General features: G+C 39.8%; 1 protein-coding gene across 20 annotated transcripts in view; it reads right to left on the bottom strand.

The window, feature by feature from the left end:
* The window catches only part of NRXN1 (neurexin 1), a 1231735-nt gene that overhangs the window by 13377 nt on the left and 1192972 nt on the right, over positions 1-25386 (bottom strand). For 13 of the 20 annotated variants that reach the window (XM_075266983.1, XM_075266994.1, XM_075266987.1 and 10 more), the window contains one exon: positions 17042-17132. In XM_075266983.1, coding sequence (XP_075123084.1) covers positions 17042-17132 — 91 coding nt within the window. The remainder of the gene's footprint in view (positions 1-17041; positions 17133-25386) is intronic. The other 7 variants (XM_075266984.1, XM_075266995.1, XM_075267003.1 and 4 more) reach the window with 1 other exon arrangement.

Here is a 25386-nt window from a genome sequence, read left to right as displayed (position 1 = left end):
GTGTGTATTATCTCTGTACTGTGACATCACTGTGTGTATTATCCTGTACTGTGACATCACTGTGTGTATTATCCCTGTACTGTGACATCACTGTGTGTATTATCTCTGTACTGTGATATCACTGTGTGCATTATCCCTGTACTGTGACATCACTGTGTGTATTATCCCTGTACTGTGACATCACTGTGTGTATTATCCCTGTACTGTGACATCACTGTGTGTATTATCCTGTACTGTGACATCACTGTGTGTATTATCTCTGTACTGTGACATCACTGTGTGTATTATCCTGTACTGTGACATCACTGTGTGTATTATCCCTGTACTGTGATATCATTGTGTGTATTATCCTGTACTGTGACATCACTGTGTGTATTATCCTGTACTGTGACATCACTGTGTGTATTATCCTGTACTGTGACATCACTGTGTGTATTATCTCTGTACTGTGACATCACTGTGTGTATTATCTCTGTACTGTGACATCACTGTGTGTATTATCTCTGTACTGTGACATCACTGTGTGTATTATCCCTGTATTGTGAAATCACTGTGTGTATTATCCTGTACTGTGACATCACTGTGTGTATTATCTCTGTACTGTGACATCACTGTGTGTATTATCTCTGTACTGTGACATCACTGTGTGTATTATCCCTGTACTGTGACATCACTGTGTGTATTATCCTGTACTGTGACATCACTGTGTGTATTATCTCTGTACTGTGACATCACTGTGTGTATTATCTCTGTACTGTGACATCACTGTGTGTATTATCTCTGTACTGTGATATCACTGTGTGTATTATCCCTGTACTGTGACATCACTGTGTGTATTATCCCTGTACTGTGACATCACTGTGTGTATTATCCCTGTACTGTGACATCACTGTGTGTATTATCCATGTACTGTGACATCACTGTGTGTATTATCCCTGTACTGTGACATCACTGTGTGTATTATCCCTGTACTGTGACATCACTGTGTGTATTATCTCTGTACTGTGACATCACTGTGTGTATTATCTCTGTACTGTGACATCACTGTGTGTATTATCTCTGTACTGTGACATCACTGTGTGTATTATCTCTGTACTGTGACATCACTGTGTGTATTATCCTGTACTGTGACATCACTGTGTGTATTATCCCTGTACTGTGACATCACTGTGTGTATTATCCTGTACTGTGACATCACTGTGTGTATTATCCTGTACTGTGACATCACTGTGTGTATTATCCCTGTACTGTGACATCACTGTGTGTATTACCCTGTACTGTGACATCACTGTGTGTATTATCCCTGTACTGTGACATCACTGTGTGTATTATCCTGTACTGTGACATCACTGTGTGTATTATCTCTGTACTGTGACATCACTGTGTGTATTATCTCTGTACTGTGACATCACTGTGTGTATTATCCCTGTACTGTGACATCACTGTGTGTATTATCCTGTACTGTGACATCACTGTGTGTATTATCTCTGTACTGTGACATCACTGTGTGTATTATCCCTGTACTGTGACATCACTGTGTGTATTATCCTGTACTGTGACATCACTGTGTGTATTATCTCTGTACTGTGACATCACTGTGTGTATTATCCCTGTACTGTGACATCACTGTGTGTATTATCCTGTACTGTGACATCACTGTGTGTATTATCTCTGTACTGTGACATCACTGTGTGTATTATCCCTGTACTGTGACATCACTGTGTGTATTATCCCTGTACTGTGACATCACTGTGTGTATTACCCTGTACTGTGACATCACTGTGTGTATTATCCCTGTACTGTGACATCACTGTGTGTATTATCCTGTACTGTGACATCACTGTGTGTATTATCTCTGTACTGTGACATCACTGTGTGTATTATCTCTGTACTGTGACATCACTGTGTGTATTATCCCTGTACTGTGACATCACTGTGTGTATTATCCTGTACTGTGACATCACTGTGTGTATTATCTCTGTACTGTGACATCACTGTGTGTATTATCCCTGTACTGTGACATCACTGTGTGTATTATCCTGTACTGTGACATCACTGTGTGTATTATCTCTGTACTGTGACATCACTGTGTGTATTATCCCTGTACTGTGACATCACTGTGTGTATTATCCTGTACTGTGACATCACTGTGTGTATTATCTCTGTACTGTGACATCACTGTGTGTATTATCCCTGTACTGTGACATCACTGTGTGTATTATCCCTGTACTGTGACATCACTGTGTGTATTATCCCTGTACTGTGACATCACTGTGTGTATTATCCATGTACTGTGACATCACTGTGTGTATTATCTCTGTACTGTGACATCACTGTGTGTATTATCCCTGTACTGTGACATCACTGTGTGTATTATTTCTGTACTGTGACATCACTGTGTGTATTATCCCTGTACTGTGACATCACTGTGTGTATTATCTCTGTACTGTGACATCACTGTGTGTATTATCTCTGTACTGTGACATCACTGGGTGTATTATCTCTGTACTGTGACATCACTGTGTGTATTATCTCTGTACTGTGACATCACTGTGTGTATTATCCTGTACTGTGACATCACTGTGTGCATTACCCTGTACTGTGACATCACTGTGTGTATTATCCTGTACTGTGACATTACTGTGTGTATTATCCTGTACTGTGACATCACTGTGTGTATTATCCCTGTACTGTGACATCACTGTGTGCATTACCCTGTACTGTGACATCACTGTGTGTATTATCCCTGTACTGTGACATCACTGTGTGTATTATCCTGTACTGTGACATCACTGTGTGTATTATCTCTGTACTGTGACATCACTGTGTGTATTATCTCTGTACTGTGACATCACTGTGTGTATTATCCCTGTACTGTGACATCACTGTGTGTATTATCCTGTACTGTGACATCACTGTGTGTATTATCTCTGTACTGTGACATCACTGTGTGTATTATCTCTGTACTGTGACATCACTGTGTGTATTATCCCTGTACTGTGACATCACTGTGTGTATTATCCTGTACTGTGACATCACTGTGTGTATTATCCCGTACTGTGACATCACTGTGTGTATTATCCCTGTACTGTGACATCATTGTGTGTATTATCCTGTACTGTGACATCACTGTGTGTATTATCTCTGTACTGTGACATCACTGTGTGTATTATCTCTGTACTGTGACATCACTGTGTGTATTATCCCTGTATTGTGACATCACTGTGTGTATTATCCTGTACTGTGACATCACTGTGTGTATTATCTCTGTACTGTGACATCACTGTGTGTATTATCTCTGTACTGTGACATCACTGTGTGTATTATCCCTGTACTGTGACATCACTGTGTGTATTATCCTGTACTGTGACATCACTGTGTGTATTATCTCTGTACTGTGACATCACTGTGTGTATTATCTCTGTACTGTGACATCACTGTGTGTATTATCTCTGTACTGTGATATCACTGTGTGTATTATCCCTGTACTGTGACATCACTGTGTGTATTATCCCTGTACTGTGACATCACTGTGTGTATTATCCCTGTACTGTGACATCACTGTGTGTATTATCCATGTACTGTGACATCACTGTGTGTATTATCCCTGTACTGTGACATCACTGTGTGTATTATCCCTGTACTGTGACATCACTGTGTGTATTATCTCTGTACTGTGACATCACTGTGTGTATTATCTCTGTACTGTGACATCAATGTGTGTATTATCTCTGTACTGTGACATCACTGTGTGTATTATCTCTGTACTGTGACATCACTGTGTGTATTATATCTGTACTGTGACATCACTGTGTGTATTATCCCTGTACTGTGACATCACTGTGTGTATTATCCTGTACTGTGACATTACTGTGTGTATTATCCTGTACTGTGACATCACTGTGTGTATTATCCCTGTACTGTGACATCACTGTGTGTATTACCCTGTACTGTGACATCACTGTGTGTATTATCCCTGTACTGTGACATCACTGTGTGTATTATCCTGTACTGTGACATCACTGTGTGTATTATCCTGTACTGTGACATCACTGTGTGTATTATCTTTGTACTGTGACATCACTGTGTGTATTATCCCTGTACTGTGACATCACTGTGTGTATTATCCTGTACTGTGACATCACTGTGTGTATTATCTCTGTACTGTGACATCACTGTGTGTATTATCCCTGTACTGTGACATCACTGTGTGTATTATCCTGTACTGTGACATCACTGTGTGTATTATCCCTGTACTGTGACATCACTGTGTGTATTATCCCTGTACTGTGACATCACTGTGTGTATTATCCCTGTACTGTGACATCACTGTGTGTATTATCCATGTACTGTGACATCACTGTGTGTATTATCCCTGTACTGTGACATCACTGTGTGTATTATCTCTGTACTGTGACATCACTGTGTGTATTATCCCTGTACTGTGACATCACTGTGTGTATTATCTCTGTACTGTGACATCACTGTGTGTATTATCCCTGTACTGTGACATCACTGTGTGTATTATCTCTGTACTGTGACATCACTGTGTTTTATCTCTGTACTGTGACATCACTGGGTGTATTATCTCTGTACTGTGACATCACTGTGTGTATTATCTCTGTACTGTGACATCACTGGGTGTATTATCCTGTACTGTGACATCACTGTGTGTATTATCCCTGTACTGTGACATCACTGTGTGTATTATCCTGTACTGTGACATCACTGTGTGTATTATCCTGTACTGTGACATCACTGTGTGTATTATCCCTGTACTGTGACATCACTGTGTGCATTACCCTGTACTGTGACATCACTGTGTGTATTATCCCTGTACTGTGACATCACTGTGTGTATTATCCTGTACTGTGACATCACTGTGTGTATTATCTCTGTACTGTGACATCACTGTGTGTATTATCTCTGTACTGTGACATCACTGTGTGTATTATCCCTGTACTGTGACATCACTGTGTGTATTATCCTGTACTGTGACATCACTGTGTGTATTATCTCTGTACTGTGACATCACTGTGTGTATTATCTCTGTACTGTGACATCACTGTGTGTATTATCCTGTACTGTGACATCACTGTGTGTATTATCCTGTACTGTGACATCACTGTGTGTATTATCTCTGTACTGTGACATCACTGTGTGTATTATCTCTGTACTGTGACATCACTGTGTGTATTATCCCTGTACTGTGACATCACTGTGTGTATTATCCTGTACTGTGACATCACTGTGTGTATTATCTCTGTACTGTGACATCACTGTGTGTATTATCCCTGTACTGTGACATCACTGTGTGTATTATCCTGTACTGTGACATCACTGTGTGTATTATCTCTGTACTGTGACATCACTGTGTGTATTATCCCGTACTGTGACATCACTATGTGTATTATCCCGTACTGTGACATCACTGTGTGTATTATCCCTGTACTGTGACATCACTGTGTGTATTATCCCGTACTGTGACATCACTGTGTGTATTATCTCTGTACTGTGACATCACTGTGTGTATTTTCCCTGTACTGTGACATCACTGTGTGTATTATCCATGTACTGTGACATCACTGTGTGTATTATCCCTGTACTGTGACATCACTGTGTGTATTATCCCTGTACTGTGACATCACTGTGTGTATTATCCATGTACTGTGACATCACTGTGTGTATTATCCTGTACTGTGACATCACTGTGTGTATTATCCCTGTACTGTGACATCACTGTGTGTATTATCCTGTACTGTGACATCACTGTGTGTATTATCCTGTACTGTGACATCACTGTGTGTATTACCCTGTACTGTGACATCACTGTGTGTACTATCCCTGTACTGTGACATCACTGTGTGTATTATCCTGTACTGTGACATCACTGTGTGTATTATCCTGTACTGTGACATCACTGTGTGTATTATCTCTGTACTGTGACATCACTGTGTGTATTATCTCTGTACTGTGACATCACTGTGTGTATTATCCCTGTACTGTGACATCACTGTGTGTATTATCCCTGTACTGTGACATCACTGTGTGTATTATCCCTGTACTGTGACATCACTGTGTGTATTATCCCTGTACTGTGACATCACTGTGTGTATTATCCTGTACTGTGACATTACTGTGTGTATTATCCTGTACTGTGATATCACTGTGTGTATTATCCTGTACTGTGACATCACTGTGTGTATTATCCATGTACTGTCACATCACTGTGTGTATTATCCCTGTACTGTGACATCACTGTGTGTATTATCTCTGTACTGTGACATCACTGTGTGTATTATCCTGTACTGTGACATCACTGTGTGTATTATCTCTGTACTGTGACATCACTGTGTGTATTATCCTGTACTGTGGCATCACTGTGTGTATTATCTCTGTACTGTGGCATCACTGTGTGTATTATCTCTGTACTGTGACATCACTGTGTGTATTATCCTGTACTGTGGCATCACTGTGTGTATTATCTCTGTACTGTGACATCACTGTGTGTATTATCTCTGTACTGTGACATCACTGTGTGTATTATCTCTGTACTGTGACATCACTGTGTGTATTATCTCTGTACTGTGACATCACTGTGTGTATTATCCTGTACTGTGACATCACTGTGTGTATTATCTCTGTACTGTGACATCACTGTGTGTATTATCCTGTACTGTGACATCACTGTGTGTATTATCTCTGTACTGTGACATCACTGTGTGTATTATCTCTGTACTATGACATCACTGTGTGTATTATCTCTGTATTGTGACATCACTGTGTGTATTATCTCTGTACTGTGACATCACTGTGTGTATTATCTCTGTACTGTGACATCACTGTGTGTATTATCTCTGTACTGTGACATCACTGTGTGTATTATCTCTGTACTGTGACATCACTGTGTGTATTATCCTGTACTGTGACATCACTGTGTGTATTATCCCTATACTGTGACATCACTGTGTGTATTATCCCGTACTGTGACATTACTGTGTGTATTATCCTGTACTGTGACATCACTGTGTGTATTATCCCTATACTGTGACATCACTGTGTGTATTATCCTGTACTGTGACATTACTGTGTGTATTATCCCTGTACTGTGACATCACTGTGTGTATTATCTCTGTACTGTGACATCACTGTGTGTATTATCCCTGTACTGTGACATCACTGTGTGTATTATCCTGTACTGTGACATCACTGTGTGTATTTTCCCTGTACTGTGACATCACTGTGTGTATTATCCTGTACTGTGACATCACTGTGTGTATTATCTCTGTACTGTGACATCACTGTGTGTATTATCCCTGTACTGTGACATCACTGTGTGTATTATCCTGTACTGTGACATCACTATGTGTATTATCCCTGTACTGTGACATCACTGTGTGTATTATCCATGTACTGTGACATCACTGTGTGTATTATCCTGTACTGTGACATTACTGTGTGTATTATCCTGTACTGTGACATCACTGTGTGTATTATCCTGTACTGTGACATCACTGTGTGTATTACCCTGTACTGTGACATCACTGTGTGTACTATCCCTGTACTGTGACATCACTGTGTGTATTATCATGTACTGTGACATCACTGTGTGTATTATCCTGTACTGTGACATCACTGTGTGTATTATCCTGTACTGTGACATCACTGTGTGTATTATCTCTGTACTGTGACATCACTGTGTGTATTATCTCTGTACTGTGACATCACTGTGTGTATTATCTCTGTACTGTGACATCACTGTGTGTATTATCCCTGTACTGTGACATCACTGTGTGTATTATCTCTGTACTGTGACATCACTGTGTGTATTATCCCTGTACTGTGACATCACTGTGTGTATTATCCTGTACTGTGACATCACTGTGTGTATTATCTCTGTACTGTGACATCACTGTGTGTATTATCTCTGTACTGTGACATCACTGTGTGTATTATCCCTGTACTGTGACATCACTGTGTGTATTATCCTGTACTGTGACATCACTGTGTGTATTATCTCTGTACTGTGACATCACTGTGTGTATTATCCCTGTACTGTGACATCACTGTGTGTATTATCCCTGTACTGTGACATCACTGTGTGTATTATCTCTGTACTGTGACATCACTGTGTGTATTATCCCTGTACTGTGACATCACTGTGTGTATTATCCCTGTACTGTGACATCACTGTGTGTATTATCCATGTACTGTGACATCACTGTGTGTATTATCCCTGTACTGTGACATCACTGTGTGTATTATCCATGTACTGTGACATCACTTTGTGTATTATCCTGTACTGTGACATCACTGTGTGTATTATCCCTGTACTGTGACATCACTGTGTGTATTATCCTGTACTGTGACATTACTGTGTGTATTATCCTGTACTGTGACATCACTGTGTGTATTATCCTGTACTGTGACATCACTGTGTGTATTACCCTGTACTGTGACATCACTGTGTGTACTATCCCTGTACTCTGACATCACTGTGTGTATTATCATGTACTGTGACATCACTGTGTGTATTATCCTGTACTGTGACATCACTGTGTGTATTATCCTGTACTGTGACATCACTGTGTGTATTATCCTGTACTGTGACATTACTGTGTGTATTATCCTGTACTGTGACATCACTGTGTGTATTATCCCTGTACTGTGACATCACTGTGTGTATTATCTCTGTACTGTGACATCACTGTGTGTATTATCTCTGTACTATGACATCACTGTGTGTATTATCCCTGTACTGTGACATTACTGTGTGTATTATCTCTGTACTGTGACATCACTGTGTGTATTATATCTGTACTGTGACATCACTGTGTGTATTATCCTGTACTGTGACATCACTGTGTGTATTATCCCTGTACTGTGACATCACTGTGTGTATTATCCTGTACTGTGACATCACTGTGTGTATTATATCTGTACTGTGACATCACTGTGTGTATTATCCTGTACTGTGACATCACTGTGTGTATTATCTCTGTTCTGTGACATCACTGTGTGTATTATCTCTGTACTGTGACATCACTGTGTGTATTATCCTGTACTGTGACATTACTGTGTGTATTATCCTGTACTGTGACATCACTGTGTGTATTATCCTGTACTGTGACATCACTGTGTGTATTATATCTGTACTGTGACATCACTGTGTGTATTATCCTGTACTGTGACATCACTGTGTGTATTATCTCTGTTCTGTGACATCACTGTGTGTATTATGTCTGTACTGTGACATCACTGTGTGTATTATCCCTGTACTGTGACATCACTGTGTGTATTATCTCTGTACTGTGACATCACTGTGTGTATTATCTCTGTACTGTGACATCACTGTGTGTATTATCCCTGTACTGTGACATTACTGTGTGTATTATCCTGTACTGTGACATCACTGTGTGTATTATCCCTGTACTGTGACATTACTGTGTGTATTATCTCTGTACTGTGACATCACTGTGTGTATTATATCTGTACTGTGACATCACTGTGTGTATTATCTCTGTACTGTGACATCACTGTGTGTATTATCTCTGTACTATGACATCACTGTGTGTATTATCCCTGTACTGTGACATCACTGTGTGTATTATCTCTGTACTGTGACATCACTGTGTGTATTATCTCTGTACTGTGACTTCACTGTGTGTATTATCCCTGTACTGTGACATTACTGTGTGTATTATCTCTGTACTGTGACATCACTGTGTGTATTATCCCTGTACTGTGACATCACTGTGTGTATTATCCATGTACTGTGACATCACTGTGTGTATTATCCCTGTACTGTGACATCACTGTGTGTATTATCCCTGTACTGTGACATCACTGTGTGTATTATCCATGTACTGTGACATCACTGTGTGTATTATCCTGTACTGTGACATCACTGTGTGTATTATCCCTGTACTGTGACATCACTGTGTGTATTATCCTGTACTGTGACATCACTGTGTGTATTATCCTGTACTGTGACATCACTGTGTGTATTACCCTGTACTGTGACATCACTGTGTGTACTATCCCTGTACTGTGACATCACTGTGTGTATTATCCTGTACTGTGACATCACTGTGTGTATTATCCTGTACTGTGACATCACTGTGTGTATTATCTCTGTACTGTGACATCACTGTGTGTATTATCTCTGTACTGTGACATCACTGTGTGTATTATCCCTGTACTGTGACATCACTGTGTGTATTATCCCTGTACTGTGACATCACTGTGTGTATTATCCCTGTACTGTGACATCACTGTGTGTATTATCCCTGTACTGTGACATCACTGTGTGTATTATCCTGTACTGTGACATTACTGTGTGTATTATCCTGTACTGTGATATCACTGTGTGTATTATCCTGTACTGTGACATCACTGTGTGTATTATCCATGTACTGTCACATCACTGTGTGTATTATCCCTGTACTGTGACATCACTGTGTGTATTATCTCTGTACTGTGACATCACTGTGTGTATTATCCTGTACTGTGACATCACTGTGTGTATTATCTCTGTACTGTGACATCACTGTGTGTATTATCCTGTACTGTGGCATCACTGTGTGTATTATCTCTGTACTGTGGCATCACTGTGTGTATTATCTCTGTACTGTGACATCACTGTGTGTATTATCCTGTACTGTGGCATCACTGTGTGTATTATCTCTGTACTGTGACATCACTGTGTGTATTATCTCTGTACTGTGACATCACTGTGTGTATTATCTCTGTACTGTGACATCACTGTGTGTATTATCTCTGTACTGTGACATCACTGTGTGTATTATCCTGTACTGTGACATCACTGTGTGTATTATCTCTGTACTGTGACATCACTGTGTGTATTATCCTGTACTGTGACATCACTGTGTGTATTATCTCTGTACTGTGACATCACTGTGTGTATTATCTCTGTACTATGACATCACTGTGTGTATTATCTCTGTATTGTGACATCACTGTGTGTATTATCTCTGTACTGTGACATCACTGTGTGTATTATCTCTGTACTGTGACATCACTGTGTGTATTATCTCTGTACTGTGACATCACTGTGTGTATTATCTCTGTACTGTGACATCACTGTGTGTATTATCCTGTACTGTGACATCACTGTGTGTATTATCCCTATACTGTGACATCACTGTGTGTATTATCCCGTACTGTGACATTACTGTGTGTATTATCCTGTACTGTGACATCACTGTGTGTATTATCCCTATACTGTGACATCACTGTGTGTATTATCCTGTACTGTGACATTACTGTGTGTATTATCCCTGTACTGTGACATCACTGTGTGTATTATCTCTGTACTGTGACATCACTGTGTGTATTATCCCTGTACTGTGACATCACTGTGTGTATTATCCTGTACTGTGACATCACTGTGTGTATTTTCCCTGTACTGTGACATCACTGTGTGTATTATCCTGTACTGTGACATCACTGTGTGTATTATCTCTGTACTGTGACATCACTGTGTGTATTATCCCTGTACTGTGACATCACTGTGTGTATTATCCTGTACTGTGACATCACTATGTGTATTATCCCTGTACTGTGACATCACTGTGTGTATTATCCATGTACTGTGACATCACTGTGTGTATTATCCTGTACTGTGACATTACTGTGTGTATTATCCTGTACTGTGACATCACTGTGTGTATTATCCTGTACTGTGACATCACTGTGTGTATTACCCTGTACTGTGACATCACTGTGTGTACTATCCCTGTACTGTGACATCACTGTGTGTATTATCATGTACTGTGACATCACTGTGTGTATTATCCTGTACTGTGACATCACTGTGTGTATTATCCTGTACTGTGACATCACTGTGTGTATTATCTCTGTACTGTGACATCACTGTGTGTATTATCTCTGTACTGTGACATCACTGTGTGTATTATCTCTGTACTGTGACATCACTGTGTGTATTATCCCTGTACTGTGACATCACTGTGTGTATTATCTCTGTACTGTGACATCACTGTGTGTATTATCCCTGTACTGTGACATCACTGTGTGTATTATCCTGTACTGTGACATCACTGTGTGTATTATCTCTGTACTGTGACATCACTGTGTGTATTATCTCTGTACTGTGACATCACTGTGTGTATTATCCCTGTACTGTGACATCACTGTGTGTATTATCCTGTACTGTGACATCACTGTGTGTATTATCTCTGTACTGTGACATCACTGTGTGTATTATCCCTGTACTGTGACATCACTGTGTGTATTATCCCTGTACTGTGACATCACTGTGTGTATTATCTCTGTACTGTGACATCACTGTGTGTATTATCCCTGTACTGTGACATCACTGTGTGTATTATCCCTGTACTGTGACATCACTGTGTGTATTATCCATGTACTGTGACATCACTGTGTGTATTATCCCTGTACTGTGACATCACTGTGTGTATTATCCATGTACTGTGACATCACTGTGTGTATTATCCTGTACTGTGACATCACTGTGTGTATTATCCCTGTACTGTGACATCACTGTGTGTATTATCCTGTACTGTGACATTACTGTGTGTATTATCCTGTACTGTGACATCACTGTGTGTATTATCCTGTACTGTGACATCACTGTGTGTATTACCCTGTACTGTGACATCACTGTGTGTACTATCCCTGTACTCTGACATCACTGTGTGTATTATCATGTACTGTGACATCACTGTGTGTATTATCCTGTACTGTGACATCACTGTGTGTATTATCCTGTACTGTGACATCACTGTGTGTATTATCCTGTACTGTGACATTACTGTGTGTATTATCCTGTACTGTGACATCACTGTGTGTATTATCCCTGTACTGTGACATCACTGTGTGTATTATCTCTGTACTGTGACATCACTGTGTGTATTATCTCTGTACTATGACATCACTGTGTGTATTATCCCTGTACTGTGACATTACTGTGTGTATTATCTCTGTACTGTGACATCACTGTGTGTATTATATCTGTACTGTGACATCACTGTGTGTATTATCCTGTACTGTGACATCACTGTGTGTATTATCCCTGTACTGTGACATCACTGTGTGTATTATCCTGTACTGTGACATCACTGTGTGTATTATATCTGTACTGTGACATCACTGTGTGTATTATCCTGTACTGTGACATCACTGTGTGTATTATCTCTGTTCTGTGACATCACTGTGTGTATTATCTCTGTACTGTGACATCACTGTGTGTATTATCCTGTACTGTGACATTACTGTGTGTATTATCCTGTACTGTGACATCACTGTGTGTATTATCCTGTACTGTGACATCACTGTGTGTATTATATCTGTACTGTGACATCACTGTGTGTATTATCCTGTACTGTGACATCACTGTGTGTATTATCTCTGTTCTGTGACATCACTGTGTGTATTATGTCTGTACTGTGACATCACTGTGTGTATTATCCCTGTACTGTGACATCACTGTGTGTATTATCTCTGTACTGTGACATCACTGTGTGTATTATCTCTGTACTGTGACATCACTGTGTGTATTATCCCTGTACTGTGACATTACTGTGTGTATTATCCTGTACTGTGACATCACTGTGTGTATTATCCCTGTACTGTGACATTACTGTGTGTATTATCTCTGTACTGTGACATCACTGTGTGTATTATATCTGTACTGTGACATCACTGTGTGTATTATCTCTGTACTGTGACATCACTGTGTGTATTATCTCTGTACTATGACATCACTGTGTGTATTATCCCTGTACTGTGACATCACTGTGTGTATTATCTCTGTACTGTGACATCACTGTGTGTATTATCTCTGTACTGTGACTTCACTGTGTGTATTATCCCTGTACTGTGACATTACTGTGTGTATTATCTCTGTACTGTGACATCACTGTGTTTATTATCCTGTACTGTGACATCACTGTGTGTATTATCTCTGTACTGTGACATCACTGTGTGTATTATCCTGTACTGTGACATCACTGTGTGTATTATCTCTGTACTGTGACATCACTGTGTGTATTATCTCTGTACTATGACATCACTGTGTGTATTATCTCTGTATTGTGACATCACTGTGTGTATTATCTCTGTACTGTGACATCACTGTGTGTATTATCTCTGTACTGTGACATCACTGTGTGTATTATCTCTGTACTATGACATCACTGTGTGTATTATCTCTGTATTGTGACATCACTGTGTGTATTATCTCTGTACTGTGACATCACTGTGTGTATTATCTCTGTACTATGACATCACTGTGTGTATTATCTCTGTATTGTGACATCACTGTGTGTATTATCTCTGTACTGTGACATAACTGTGTGTATTATCCCTGTACTGTGACATCACTGTGTGTATTATCTCTGTACTGTGACATCACTGTGTGTATTATCTCTGTACTGTGACATCACTGTGTGTATTATCCTGTACTGTGACATCACTGTGTGTATTATCCTGTACTGTGACATCACTGTGTGTATTATCTCTGTACTGTGACATCACTGTGTGTATTATCTCTGTACTGTGACATCACTGTGTGTATTATCTCTGTACTGTGACATCACTGTGTGTATTATCCCTGTACTGTGACATCACTGTGTGTATTATCCTGTACTGTGACATCACTGTGTGTATTATCCTGTACTGTGACATCACTGTGTGTATTATCCTGTACTGTGATATCACTGTGTGTATTATCCTGTACTGTGACATCACTGTGTGTATTATCTCTGTACTGTGACATCACTGTGTGTATTATCCCTGTACTGTGACATCACTGTGTGTATTATCTCTGTACTGTGACATCACTGTGTGTATTATCCCTGTACTGTGACATCACTGTGTGTATTATCTCTGTACTGTGACATCACTGTGTGTATTATCTCTGTACTGTGACATCACTGTGTGTATTATCTCTGTACTGTGACATTACTGTGTGTATTATCCCTGTACTGTGACATCACTGTGTGTATTATCTCTGTACTGTGACATCACTGTGTGTATTATCCTGTACTGTGACATCACTGTGTGTATTATCTCTGTACTGTGACATCACTGTGTGTATTATCTCTGTACTGTGACATCACTGTGTGTATTATCTCTGTACTGTGACATCACTGTGTGTATTATCTCTGTACTGTGACTTGATTTTCAGGTGTGTAGGTAAGGTTTGGGTTCCTATTCAGGGTCCTGGACCTGACGACTCCTCATTTATCCCTATTCGCTATTCTCTGCTGTAATTTACATCTGTAGACACATAAAACCTTTTCTTACATTTGATCTTCTTGAGACATACATCGCTATTTTGCACGGACATTGATGAAATCTCCTTATTTATTCAGCAGGAAGACGTTGTTCTCCCAGACATTGCTCTGCTCCGGAGGGTAAGTGTTGGAATAAATGTATTATGATAATCACATTTGATTGTTGTAATTGATTACCCGCCATTTAATTGAAGTTGATGCTTAAGCACTTTGGAAATCAGAGATCAGTGCACAGATCCTGCAGGCGCAATGCAATCTACTGCGCGAACCGGCAACATTTAATAAGATTTACGATCAAAACTGCCTCGCCTACTTGATTTTTAAGATTCCGGCGAGCCATAACATTTTATAACCTCTCCTTTCATTTAGTTTTATTTTTTCCCCTCGTCTAATCGCGTTCTCCAGATATCGTTTGTCTATTTGTAACTTTTTATGGTACTTTTAATAGTTTTCTTTATACCCCTGTTAATAAAAAATAACAGAGATATAAATTTGCAGATTGCTGGGAGGATTAAGGAAATTATATGTTGGACTGGCGTTGTTCATCTTTTGTGATATATCTGATCATGTCTGAACTGGTGATGCATTGAGTAATGAAGACGTGAAGTTAGACGTTGTGTGTTTGTTCCTTAAGAAGGCCTTTCTCACCATCACCACCTACCCTAACCCTTTGCATTCTTCAATAGTTGCCCCTCCACTCATTCTGGCACAATTGGAATTTTTCTGTCTTGTCCACACCATTCCAGAGCATTAAGTGCAGGTCGTTTCAGCATTAGATTTGGGCAAACATTTGTTTCAAAGAATATTTGTGAAGTTTGACCCTTGTATACCCAGGGTATAATAAGTGGAGTCTCAGGGGAGGTGAGTAAAAATAGCAAACACTTATACTCACCTTGCCTAATGGGCCTAATGGGCTTTCTCGCAGAATATGGCGGTTGTCTAACATCCTCTCCAGGTCTTTACAGACCTTTGGCTGATGTTGAGCACCACATGGTCATGGTTAAGGTCTGTGATTGGACCTCAGTGGTCACTTAGGGCAATGCCAATGTCTTGACGCTTTGACCCAACATAGTGATCATTCCACTGATTCCAATCATGGACCTCAACAGTGACCATGGGGTATGTCACATCAGCCAGTGGTTGGAAGAGACCTGTAGAAGAAGCTAAGGGATCACCAGATGCCAAGAATAGGTGAGTAGAAATTTTTGTTCACCTCCACCTATTATATTTTAGGGTCTTAGGAGACCCCAGAGTATAATAGTGTTTTGGGGGTCACTTCCCAATGGGCTTGGGGTGACCCAAAAACCTTTGCTCATCCCTATTCAGCACCTGGGAAGCCCTTAGCTGGAGTAAACTGACTGGAACCGCCCACATGACAGTATACAATATATTGAGGGCTGAATAGGGATGAGCGAAGCGATTTGGTCCAAACTAGACAAATTTTTTAAAAAGTTTCCATCAGTAAAGAGTCTAATTAGCATATTGGGGCTGAAATGAACAGCCCTGATTGTTCAGGAATGGATATATAAATGGTGGAAGTTCCATCTCTTTTGGGAAAACCATTATCCCATGCTCTCTAATCTGGTAGGTAATGATATTGCCACCCCTCCTTCCAAAAAAAATTGCTCAAATTTTTTTTATTTTCTTTATACTTGGTCCATTTTCTTTAAATTTGTGTTATGTCTGCATGCTACCAAGCATAGGAAACAGGATAAAGTAAAAGAATAAAAAAGATGACTAACCTAACCCACCTGAGCTTGGCTCACATGGATCAATGTCCTCATCATCCTCACTCGGACATTCTGCAGACGCAACCAAGAGGTCATCGGAACTCTGCAAGAAAAGGAGATAGGTGTAAGAACTTTCAGATTCTGTTACGCTCAACCAGACGATGACTGGAGATCCAGATACACCGAGCATAAAAACACATCTGTAGCCTGTAAATGATGGAAGAAGCCATTATGCAAATAGATTTGATATTTAAGACAAAAAATAATGAACTCTTTATGAACATATACTTTATTCATGGAAAATTCTGTGTAGCCTTGGGGGGAACGCAAGGAACTCACCAGCAGAACTTTATCAAACCATTCACCATGGGAAGGTGCTAGATCATAAGGCTGGGGCCGGGAAAGTTTTTGTAGGTAAAGTTTGCAAAAAATGGCTTGTCGTTGTGTAGATAATGTACATTGAGGTGTAAATGGGAGGCACAGGAAGCAAAACATTCTTCAATTCTTTTTGTTCAGGGTAAACTCAGGAAACCTCCCACTGTACAAACTGAACATATCCATTGACCCAACTGTTGTTAAACATATTGATACAAGAATTATACAGAACCAATTAAAGGGGTTTTCTGGGGCTTTCAATTATTCATCCTGGAGATCCCCTTTAACATCTCATGCATACCACCATATGATGACTCCATACAGCCGCTATAGAGCCACTATATGGTGCCCATAGACATTATGAGCCTTCATGTGTTTAATATGGAGACCTACAGAGGGTTTTCCTGCCAGATTCCGTGTATCATCACATGATACATTGTATTTGTATAGCAGAGTTATTCTCTCCTAGAAGTGCCGCTTAAAGTGCAACATTTCTGTAAAATGGTGCCATAAGGAGCACAATATGAAATGATGTGGCAGAAGTTGTCAAAGATTCTATATTTCCTTGTGTTTAGTCCACATCCTTAGATTTATCCAATATTTCCATTCACCCGTGCCCAAAAAGTAAGGTCAAAACATAAAAACTGCATCCACTGAATACTAAAGCAAAAACCATACAATAATAAAGCAAACCTCTCCAATGTCCACCTCTATGAGAAGACCATTCATCTCCAAGACCAGATTTACAATCCAAATATTTTAGCAGCATTAATATTTTCTTTTCTTTTTTTTTTTTAAATCTGAGCCCATTCCACCATCAAGACTTGTTCACAAGTCTGTGAACACAAAAATTCCGATCACTTAGGGGCCACACGGTGGCTCAGTGGTTAGCACTACAGCCTTGCAGTGCTGGAGTCCTGGCGTTCAAATCAAAATCTTTGGTCTCATTCCAGTGCACCTGAGGTCAGGGGCAATAAATACATTTATGATACACATGCATCAAAAGAAGTTTGATCAGCTGTAGTGAGGTGAGGGCGACTTGTAGGTCCTACTGGATACTGAGAGCTACTGTAGCTGAACCACGGTGACCTCTATAGTCACTAGAGTGGTCACGCTATACATATTGGCATCATCTTTGAGAAGGTCATCCCTCTAAAAGACCATTTTTCAGTACAGTTTGAGATGGTCGTCACTCAAATTTTGTTACCCTCAGAGTCCAATCCAAAATTGGTATGAGGACAACCTACGTACCACGTGACATATACTCTGGTGGACATACTTGAGACATAAATGAAACCAATAATGAAATGACATCAAGGCCTCCCATTGTCTCCAAGGACCAGACAATCAGCACCAATTACACTTCCAATTAGTATTTGGGAATGAAAATGATGGCTGGAAATGCGTCCACAGGTTGGATTCCCATTACTGTAACAATCCATATGGTGCAGGAAGCTACTTATATCAATCAATAGGGTTTATATCAACATGTCAGTATCACTTTCACTGCACAGCTCCAATATTTTAAAGCAGATTCGCACTGGCATGAAATGCGTGAAATCCGAGTTCCCCAAACCTGATTGTGGTCTCTTCAGGCTAATGTCACATCCAATTTAATTAGTGCAAAGAAAAAGGGAATCATTTGCTAGTTATACATGCTAGATTTAACACACCATGGTTACATTGTAGCATGTTGTTCCCATCAGCCCCGTGATTGACGTGTCTAGGCTGACATCACTTTACATAGGGCAAAGAATTTTTTTTGTCAATTTTTTTCTTAACAGGTAAAATAATTTCCGATTTTCTATTACAGGCAGGCTCGGAAAAATGACAAATGGCCCTCGCTTTTGAAAACAAGTCATCATTCCGACGATAATACCGTCGGCGTCTTCTTATTACAAAGGCAATTTCTTATCCTTTTTTATCTCATCAACAGAGTCTCAGTGAAATATACAGTATTGTCTGGAAATCTGCACATTCTGTTATAAATATTCAAGCATGCCATGAGGTTTTTCATGGGTTTCATCAGCGAGGAAAACATTTGGCGGCGGCGGCTCGCTACTTAAGAGCTTATTTTATTTAATGATATGCCGTTACTACATTGTCTTTACAATACCTAATTAAGGAAGTAACTCGAAGATAATAAGTCAGAGGAAATCACAACAGTATCCGCCACTTAAAAGATGTTGATACTTTCAAGATGAAACTTTTTTAAGGTAAGTTCAATGTATTAATATCTGATTTTGTGTAATTAGTGTTCCAATGCCAAAATACAAGCCAGTCTATGAGCAAGTACTAAGATACTAGTATACGCTATACGCTAGCAATGGCATATACACAAGATGTAATAAACTGAATGGAGAATCGATGTGTTCATTCTCTCCTCTTGGCTCTACATATCCCGAGAGATGAGTCACAAGATGACTAGCTTATCAAGAAAACCTGATTTTTCATTACTCTATCACAAGATATCCCAGGGTTCGTGTTGGGAATTTCCATCTGTTTATGACTTTGCAACATTGTGTTAAATTTGTTTCTTATGACCTGAAATTTATGGAATCAGTGTGTCTTCATACAAACCAGTTTGCTGATCTCAAGTTATTTGACTGGAGGAGCTCAATATTGCATTGGATTTTGGGGTACTGTCACCATGTAATACTATTTTTCCCCTGTGGGTTCCTCTTCAGATTACAGCAGTAGGACAACCTAGATCAGACTAATTTTGGCGTTCTTAAAAAATGTCTAAAGAACCTCTCTAAAGGGGCTTGAGTTGGGTATCTCTCAAATGCCATATGGGTCTTTTAAAGAGGACCTTTCACCACATCCACCACTGCAAGTTCTTAGTATGATTGCTGCTGGATTCATTCAGGCATAGTTGGAATCGTTTATCTAGCCCCCACCATTCCTGAGCAAGAAGTGCAGGTAGTTTTGGGGCCTGACATCTATTTAAGCTGTCAGAAGAGTGTCAGGCAGGGGTGTGATTCAGAGCTCTAATCAGAGGAAGCCAGTGTCAGAGAACCACACCACTAGCCTGACACCACCCTGCTGACAATACAAAGCCTCAATAGCATATCAGGCACCAAAACGGACAACAGTGGTTGCTCAGGAATGGTGGGGTTAGAGAAATAATCTATCCATGCGAGAATCAGGGGAGCAGGAACTAATAATTGATGCAAATATCTGGAGTTGTTGAAGGTGGTGACAGATCCTCTTTAAGCTCTAGCTCCCTTGGTACCAATCTTTGATGTCCTCAATGCTTTTCTTCATGATTGTAACCTATACATATAAACAATATAATATATATATACCCAGTCTTTACCTTTACATGTGCTAGATGTGCCATTATACTACCATCCTGATGTTGCATGTACTTACCAGCACGCGATGTGATCTACACTAATAAACATTAATAATGGGAACCGATCAGCTCATCTGCCAAATCTACGCACTTAGCTTAGATAACAATGCCCAAATGAGATTTCTTTTGGTAATTGATATGGGTATCCCGTTGCTTCCACCCTGTGCATTGCAAACTGTGAAGGCGATTTGCTTAAATCTCATCTGCTTTGTTGCTATATTGCAGCAGATCAACTGCAAACAAGTTTATGGAGCCTAAATCTTCTACAAGTAATTATAGTGGGAATCCAGATCATTCCTCAAACATGGTAGAGACCATATATGATGGTGGAAGTCTTTATGGTTGTGTACTGTGAATCCATTGGAAAAAAGAAACAACATGCTCTATCTATAATGTTATATATATTTTGCTACTCACTGGGCTCCAATGTAAAACAAACATGGTCCATAGCTCCGCAAGTTCCCATTTGCCAGTCTATTATATTACACAGATGAGTCATTTAGACCCCAGAACCCCAATCTCACTATGACCACTGCACCCCATATACTTACAGAGTGTAGCTATAGGGGGTGCAGAAGTAACAACTGCAACCAGGACTCCCTACAATATACAAAGATACCAGTATTATAGAACTAGCAAATACGAAAACACACAGCACTGCGCAAATCTATTGTAGTATTTAAACAAGGAACCGAGTGTGCACAAATGTCATATAGGTGTGCACTCACCTAGGGGTGTTGTGGTACGGCACAACACCTTAGATAGCAGACAATAGACACTGCTGGAACACCTCCATAATGAAGGAAGGAAAAAAAAGCAACAAAATCCAAGGACCAAGGAAGGAAAATCAGCACTCACTGGGACATCCTCAAAACTTTGTGGATAGCCAAACACATAACGCGTTTCAGGGCTATAGATGACCCTTTCTCAAATGTATAGACTGGCAGCTGATACCTGAAACGCGTTATGTGTTTGGCTATCCATAAAGCTCAAGTTTTGAAGACGTCCCGGCAAGCGCTGATTTTCCTTCCTTGGATTTTGTTGCCAGTATTATAGCGACCGCATCTTGCACTGGGGATTAGGAACTTCACACCACGTCTCTGGCTACACCGTGCAGGGTGACAAGATGGATTTTCAAGCACTCAAAAACAGTTAAAAAGCAGCCATAAGAAACTGGTACGAAAATAACTTTTTTTTTGTGCGCTGTGCAGTATGTCATGGCGATTGTGTGTGGCGCACAATAACCTAAATTGACCATACTTTCCATCTGACAGGCTGTAGTTACTGTCTTGAAATATTCAAGTGTAATGGCAGCAAAAGTAACATATAATTACTAATGTCCATAAGGACAAAACCTAACGCTATTACGGTACAATGAGCCGCTGTGTTGACAACGAAGAAAGGACCGTACGTCCACTTCATTTTATAGCTCGCCATGCCATATAGGTATACCATAGACGTTGTGTGTGACACAGTAATACAGAGCCAGGATGGGTAATTAATGTAGCCTTCATTTTTCTTGTTCTGCTTCATTCAAGTGTTACATTAACATAATTAGAAAATATAGAAAAATACCAAGGAGTGAAATTAAAATCCTGCACTGTCAACAGAAATGAGGAGAAATACTTTATATCTCAAGTACATGCGACCCCATCAATGTAATGAAATGTGTCAGCCCCCATGTATGATCATCCACCAGTTAAATTATTTGGATTATTCATTTTCACCGTTATTGTATTTATTATTTCATTTTTTTTTCTAATTATATAGACGGTGATGTGTATTGGACGGTTCTATAAGTCGTAGAGGACAGAATGTGTCCCACTTATCGACAACCTATAGTATGTACCTATTCAGGAGATGACTTTCTAGACTGTGTCCTCTCCATCACATGCAAAAAAAAAAAATAGAGCATGATCTGATTTTTCATTAATCTGACGATTGGGTCCTTTATCATGGATCTAACCATTGGGTCTGTTTTCATTGATCTGTTTTTATGGATCTGACCATTGGGTATGTTCATGGTTCTGACTGTTGGGTCTGTTTTTATAGATCTGACCATTGGGTCTGTTTTCATGGATCTGACCATTGGGTCCGTTTTCATGGATCTGACCATTGGGTCTGTTCATGAATCTAACCATTGGGTCTGTTCATGGATCTGACCATTGGGTCTGTTCATGAATCTAATCATTGGGTCTGTTCATGGATCTGACCATTGGGTCTGTTTTTATGGATCTGACCATTAGGTCTGTTTTTATGGATCTGACCATTGGGTCTGTTTTTATGGATCTGACCATTGGGTCTGTTGTCATGGATCTGATTCATCCATTGAAGTGAAAGGGTCTGTAGAAAAGTTGTATTCTACAATACACAGCCAAATTTCATCTCAAGAATGGTCATAGACCTTCAATAACTGATAGTGACTTGTTAAACTGTCAGCTGTTCCTCCTGACTCGCCAATATACAGGCACGATTGGTTATGAGTTACGGTAGTTTGCCGGTCCTGAAATCTCAGATTTGGCTGACTTTGCTCTTATTTTCATTGCCACTTTTAGATTAGCTAGATATTTGTAGATCAGGCAAAACAACTGATCAAAATTGACATTGTATCTGGAGGACCAAAGTCAGAATTGTGCCTATGGTGGTCGGAGCTCTGGATACAATCACAATACCCAAGAGCTATACTTATCGGCACTCATCTTCAGAAATGTGTTGGGTTAAGGCCTTATGTCCCTGTTTGGGACAAGGCTATGGCGGGGTATTCTGAAATAATAATCTTATCTCACATCATATCCTATTGGTAATAAGAAAAATTATCTAAACTCTTAAAGGGGCTCTCAAATTAAAAAAAAAAAAAAACACATTCTACTAGGAAATGCATCTATTATCTACAATGGGACACAGCTACAAAGAATATTTTTCAATTTTGGAGGACCAGCCACAGTGTAATTCCTCAGTCTGCCTGCAGGGGCACTGCAGCTTACTATAAAATGATCTGCTTAGACTGGGGATCCTACTGTTAATAGAAAACGGACAACCACTTTAATCTAGCCCAGTCCAGGGGCCTAAGCTTTTATAGTGATGTATAAGCAGATACCGTAATTATTATATAGGTGCCCAATTTTTCTCCATCACTTGACTAATCAGCAATATCTTAATTTTTTATTATACTATTTTATCTAAACTGTTTTTGTTTGTCCTTGTTACTCTTCTTGTTTAATCTTTGGAAGTCGCAGAAAGCACTTAATAAAGGCGCACTCCACTACCGAACCTCCTCGCGCCGCGCACCGCAGCGCTTCTCAATTTCATACTCACTAAAAAGTAACTTCATTAAGTCTGAAGTTCAAAGGCGTCAAAGCTGCAATCCTTACAGCTCGACTCATACATATTTTTTCTTTTCTTTGAAACCGCAGTTTCAAATCTCTTGAGCCCTGTTTTTGGAATATTCATGGCTTCTTTTTTTTCATCCTTGATACACGGAGTTATAAATATATACTTCCTGCTATACAATGCTATTATGTACCAAGCGCCGATACTGAAGTCAAGAGCCAAACAAGCAGAATTCAACAATGGTCCTCGTCATCTTTATAAACATGAAGAATGAGAAGGCGAAGGTCTGGGGGAACAATGTCTCCGAGATTTTAAAAATTTGCCAAAAGTAAAAATTGATTTTCATAAAATATTAAATCCTGTAGAAATTTTACAAAAACAGAGAAATGTTTAAAATTTAATTAGGGTGATTGATAGCCGAAGAAAACGGGGGAAAAGTTTGCCCGTGTGCAATGTATTACATCTAAGAGAATACAGAATGCTGCTTCAAATCTATGGGTCTATAATATCGACCTTTAGGGTCCCCATATGCATATTTATAGGGTCTTCCATATACATGAGCCCTTAAGCTTGACCTCCATTGGCCAAAATAGCTGATTTCTTCCATTTCTGGTGGCCTAAAGCAATCCGCCAAAAATAGATTGGCCATGTTGGATATTTTTGGCAGGCTCCGCCGTGTTTGGCATTATAAGCGATCATAACTCATGTTTTATTTAAACTGTACCAACTTGTTGTTAGTTTTTTTTTTGGTGGGATTGTTCGTCTTTGCTCCAAGCTCCTATATCCTAAACTGCTCTAATAGTTTGGGGTTGAACGATCGGGATCGGAAAAGATCGGATTCCGATCGGAGAGCGAGTAAATTTCACGATCGTGATCGGAATTCCAATAACGATCTCTTTCGGCAGGATTGAGGTCTCACGTTAGTTCCCACAAAGCTTGGCTACTGGCCATTGGTTTGGTTGATTGGATCCTGATTGACTATCTAGCAAATTTCACGATCGGGATCGGTTGGAAAATGATCGAAAATTGGATTTAAAAAACGATCCTGAAATCTCAAGATCAGCTCAACCCTAATCAGTGTGAACACAGGGCCAGGTGAGATTTCAACATCGCTCCTTGACTTTGTCACCAACTGAAGTAAGGGGGCAAGGGCACAACGTGGTGGCTCAGTGTTTAGCTTTGCAGCGCTGGAGTCCTGGGTTGGAATTCTGCCAAGAACAACATCTGCAAGGAGTTTGTATGTTCTCCCTGTGTTTGTGTGGATTTACTCCCATACTCCAAAGACCTACTGATA

Source organism: Leptodactylus fuscus, chromosome 3, assembly GCF_031893055.1.
Source record: "Leptodactylus fuscus isolate aLepFus1 chromosome 3, aLepFus1.hap2, whole genome shotgun sequence".
Lineage (NCBI taxonomy): Eukaryota > Metazoa > Chordata > Amphibia > Anura > Leptodactylidae > Leptodactylus > Leptodactylus fuscus.
Note: the sequence above shows the minus strand (reverse complement) of the source record. Positions and strands in the feature narration are given on the sequence as shown.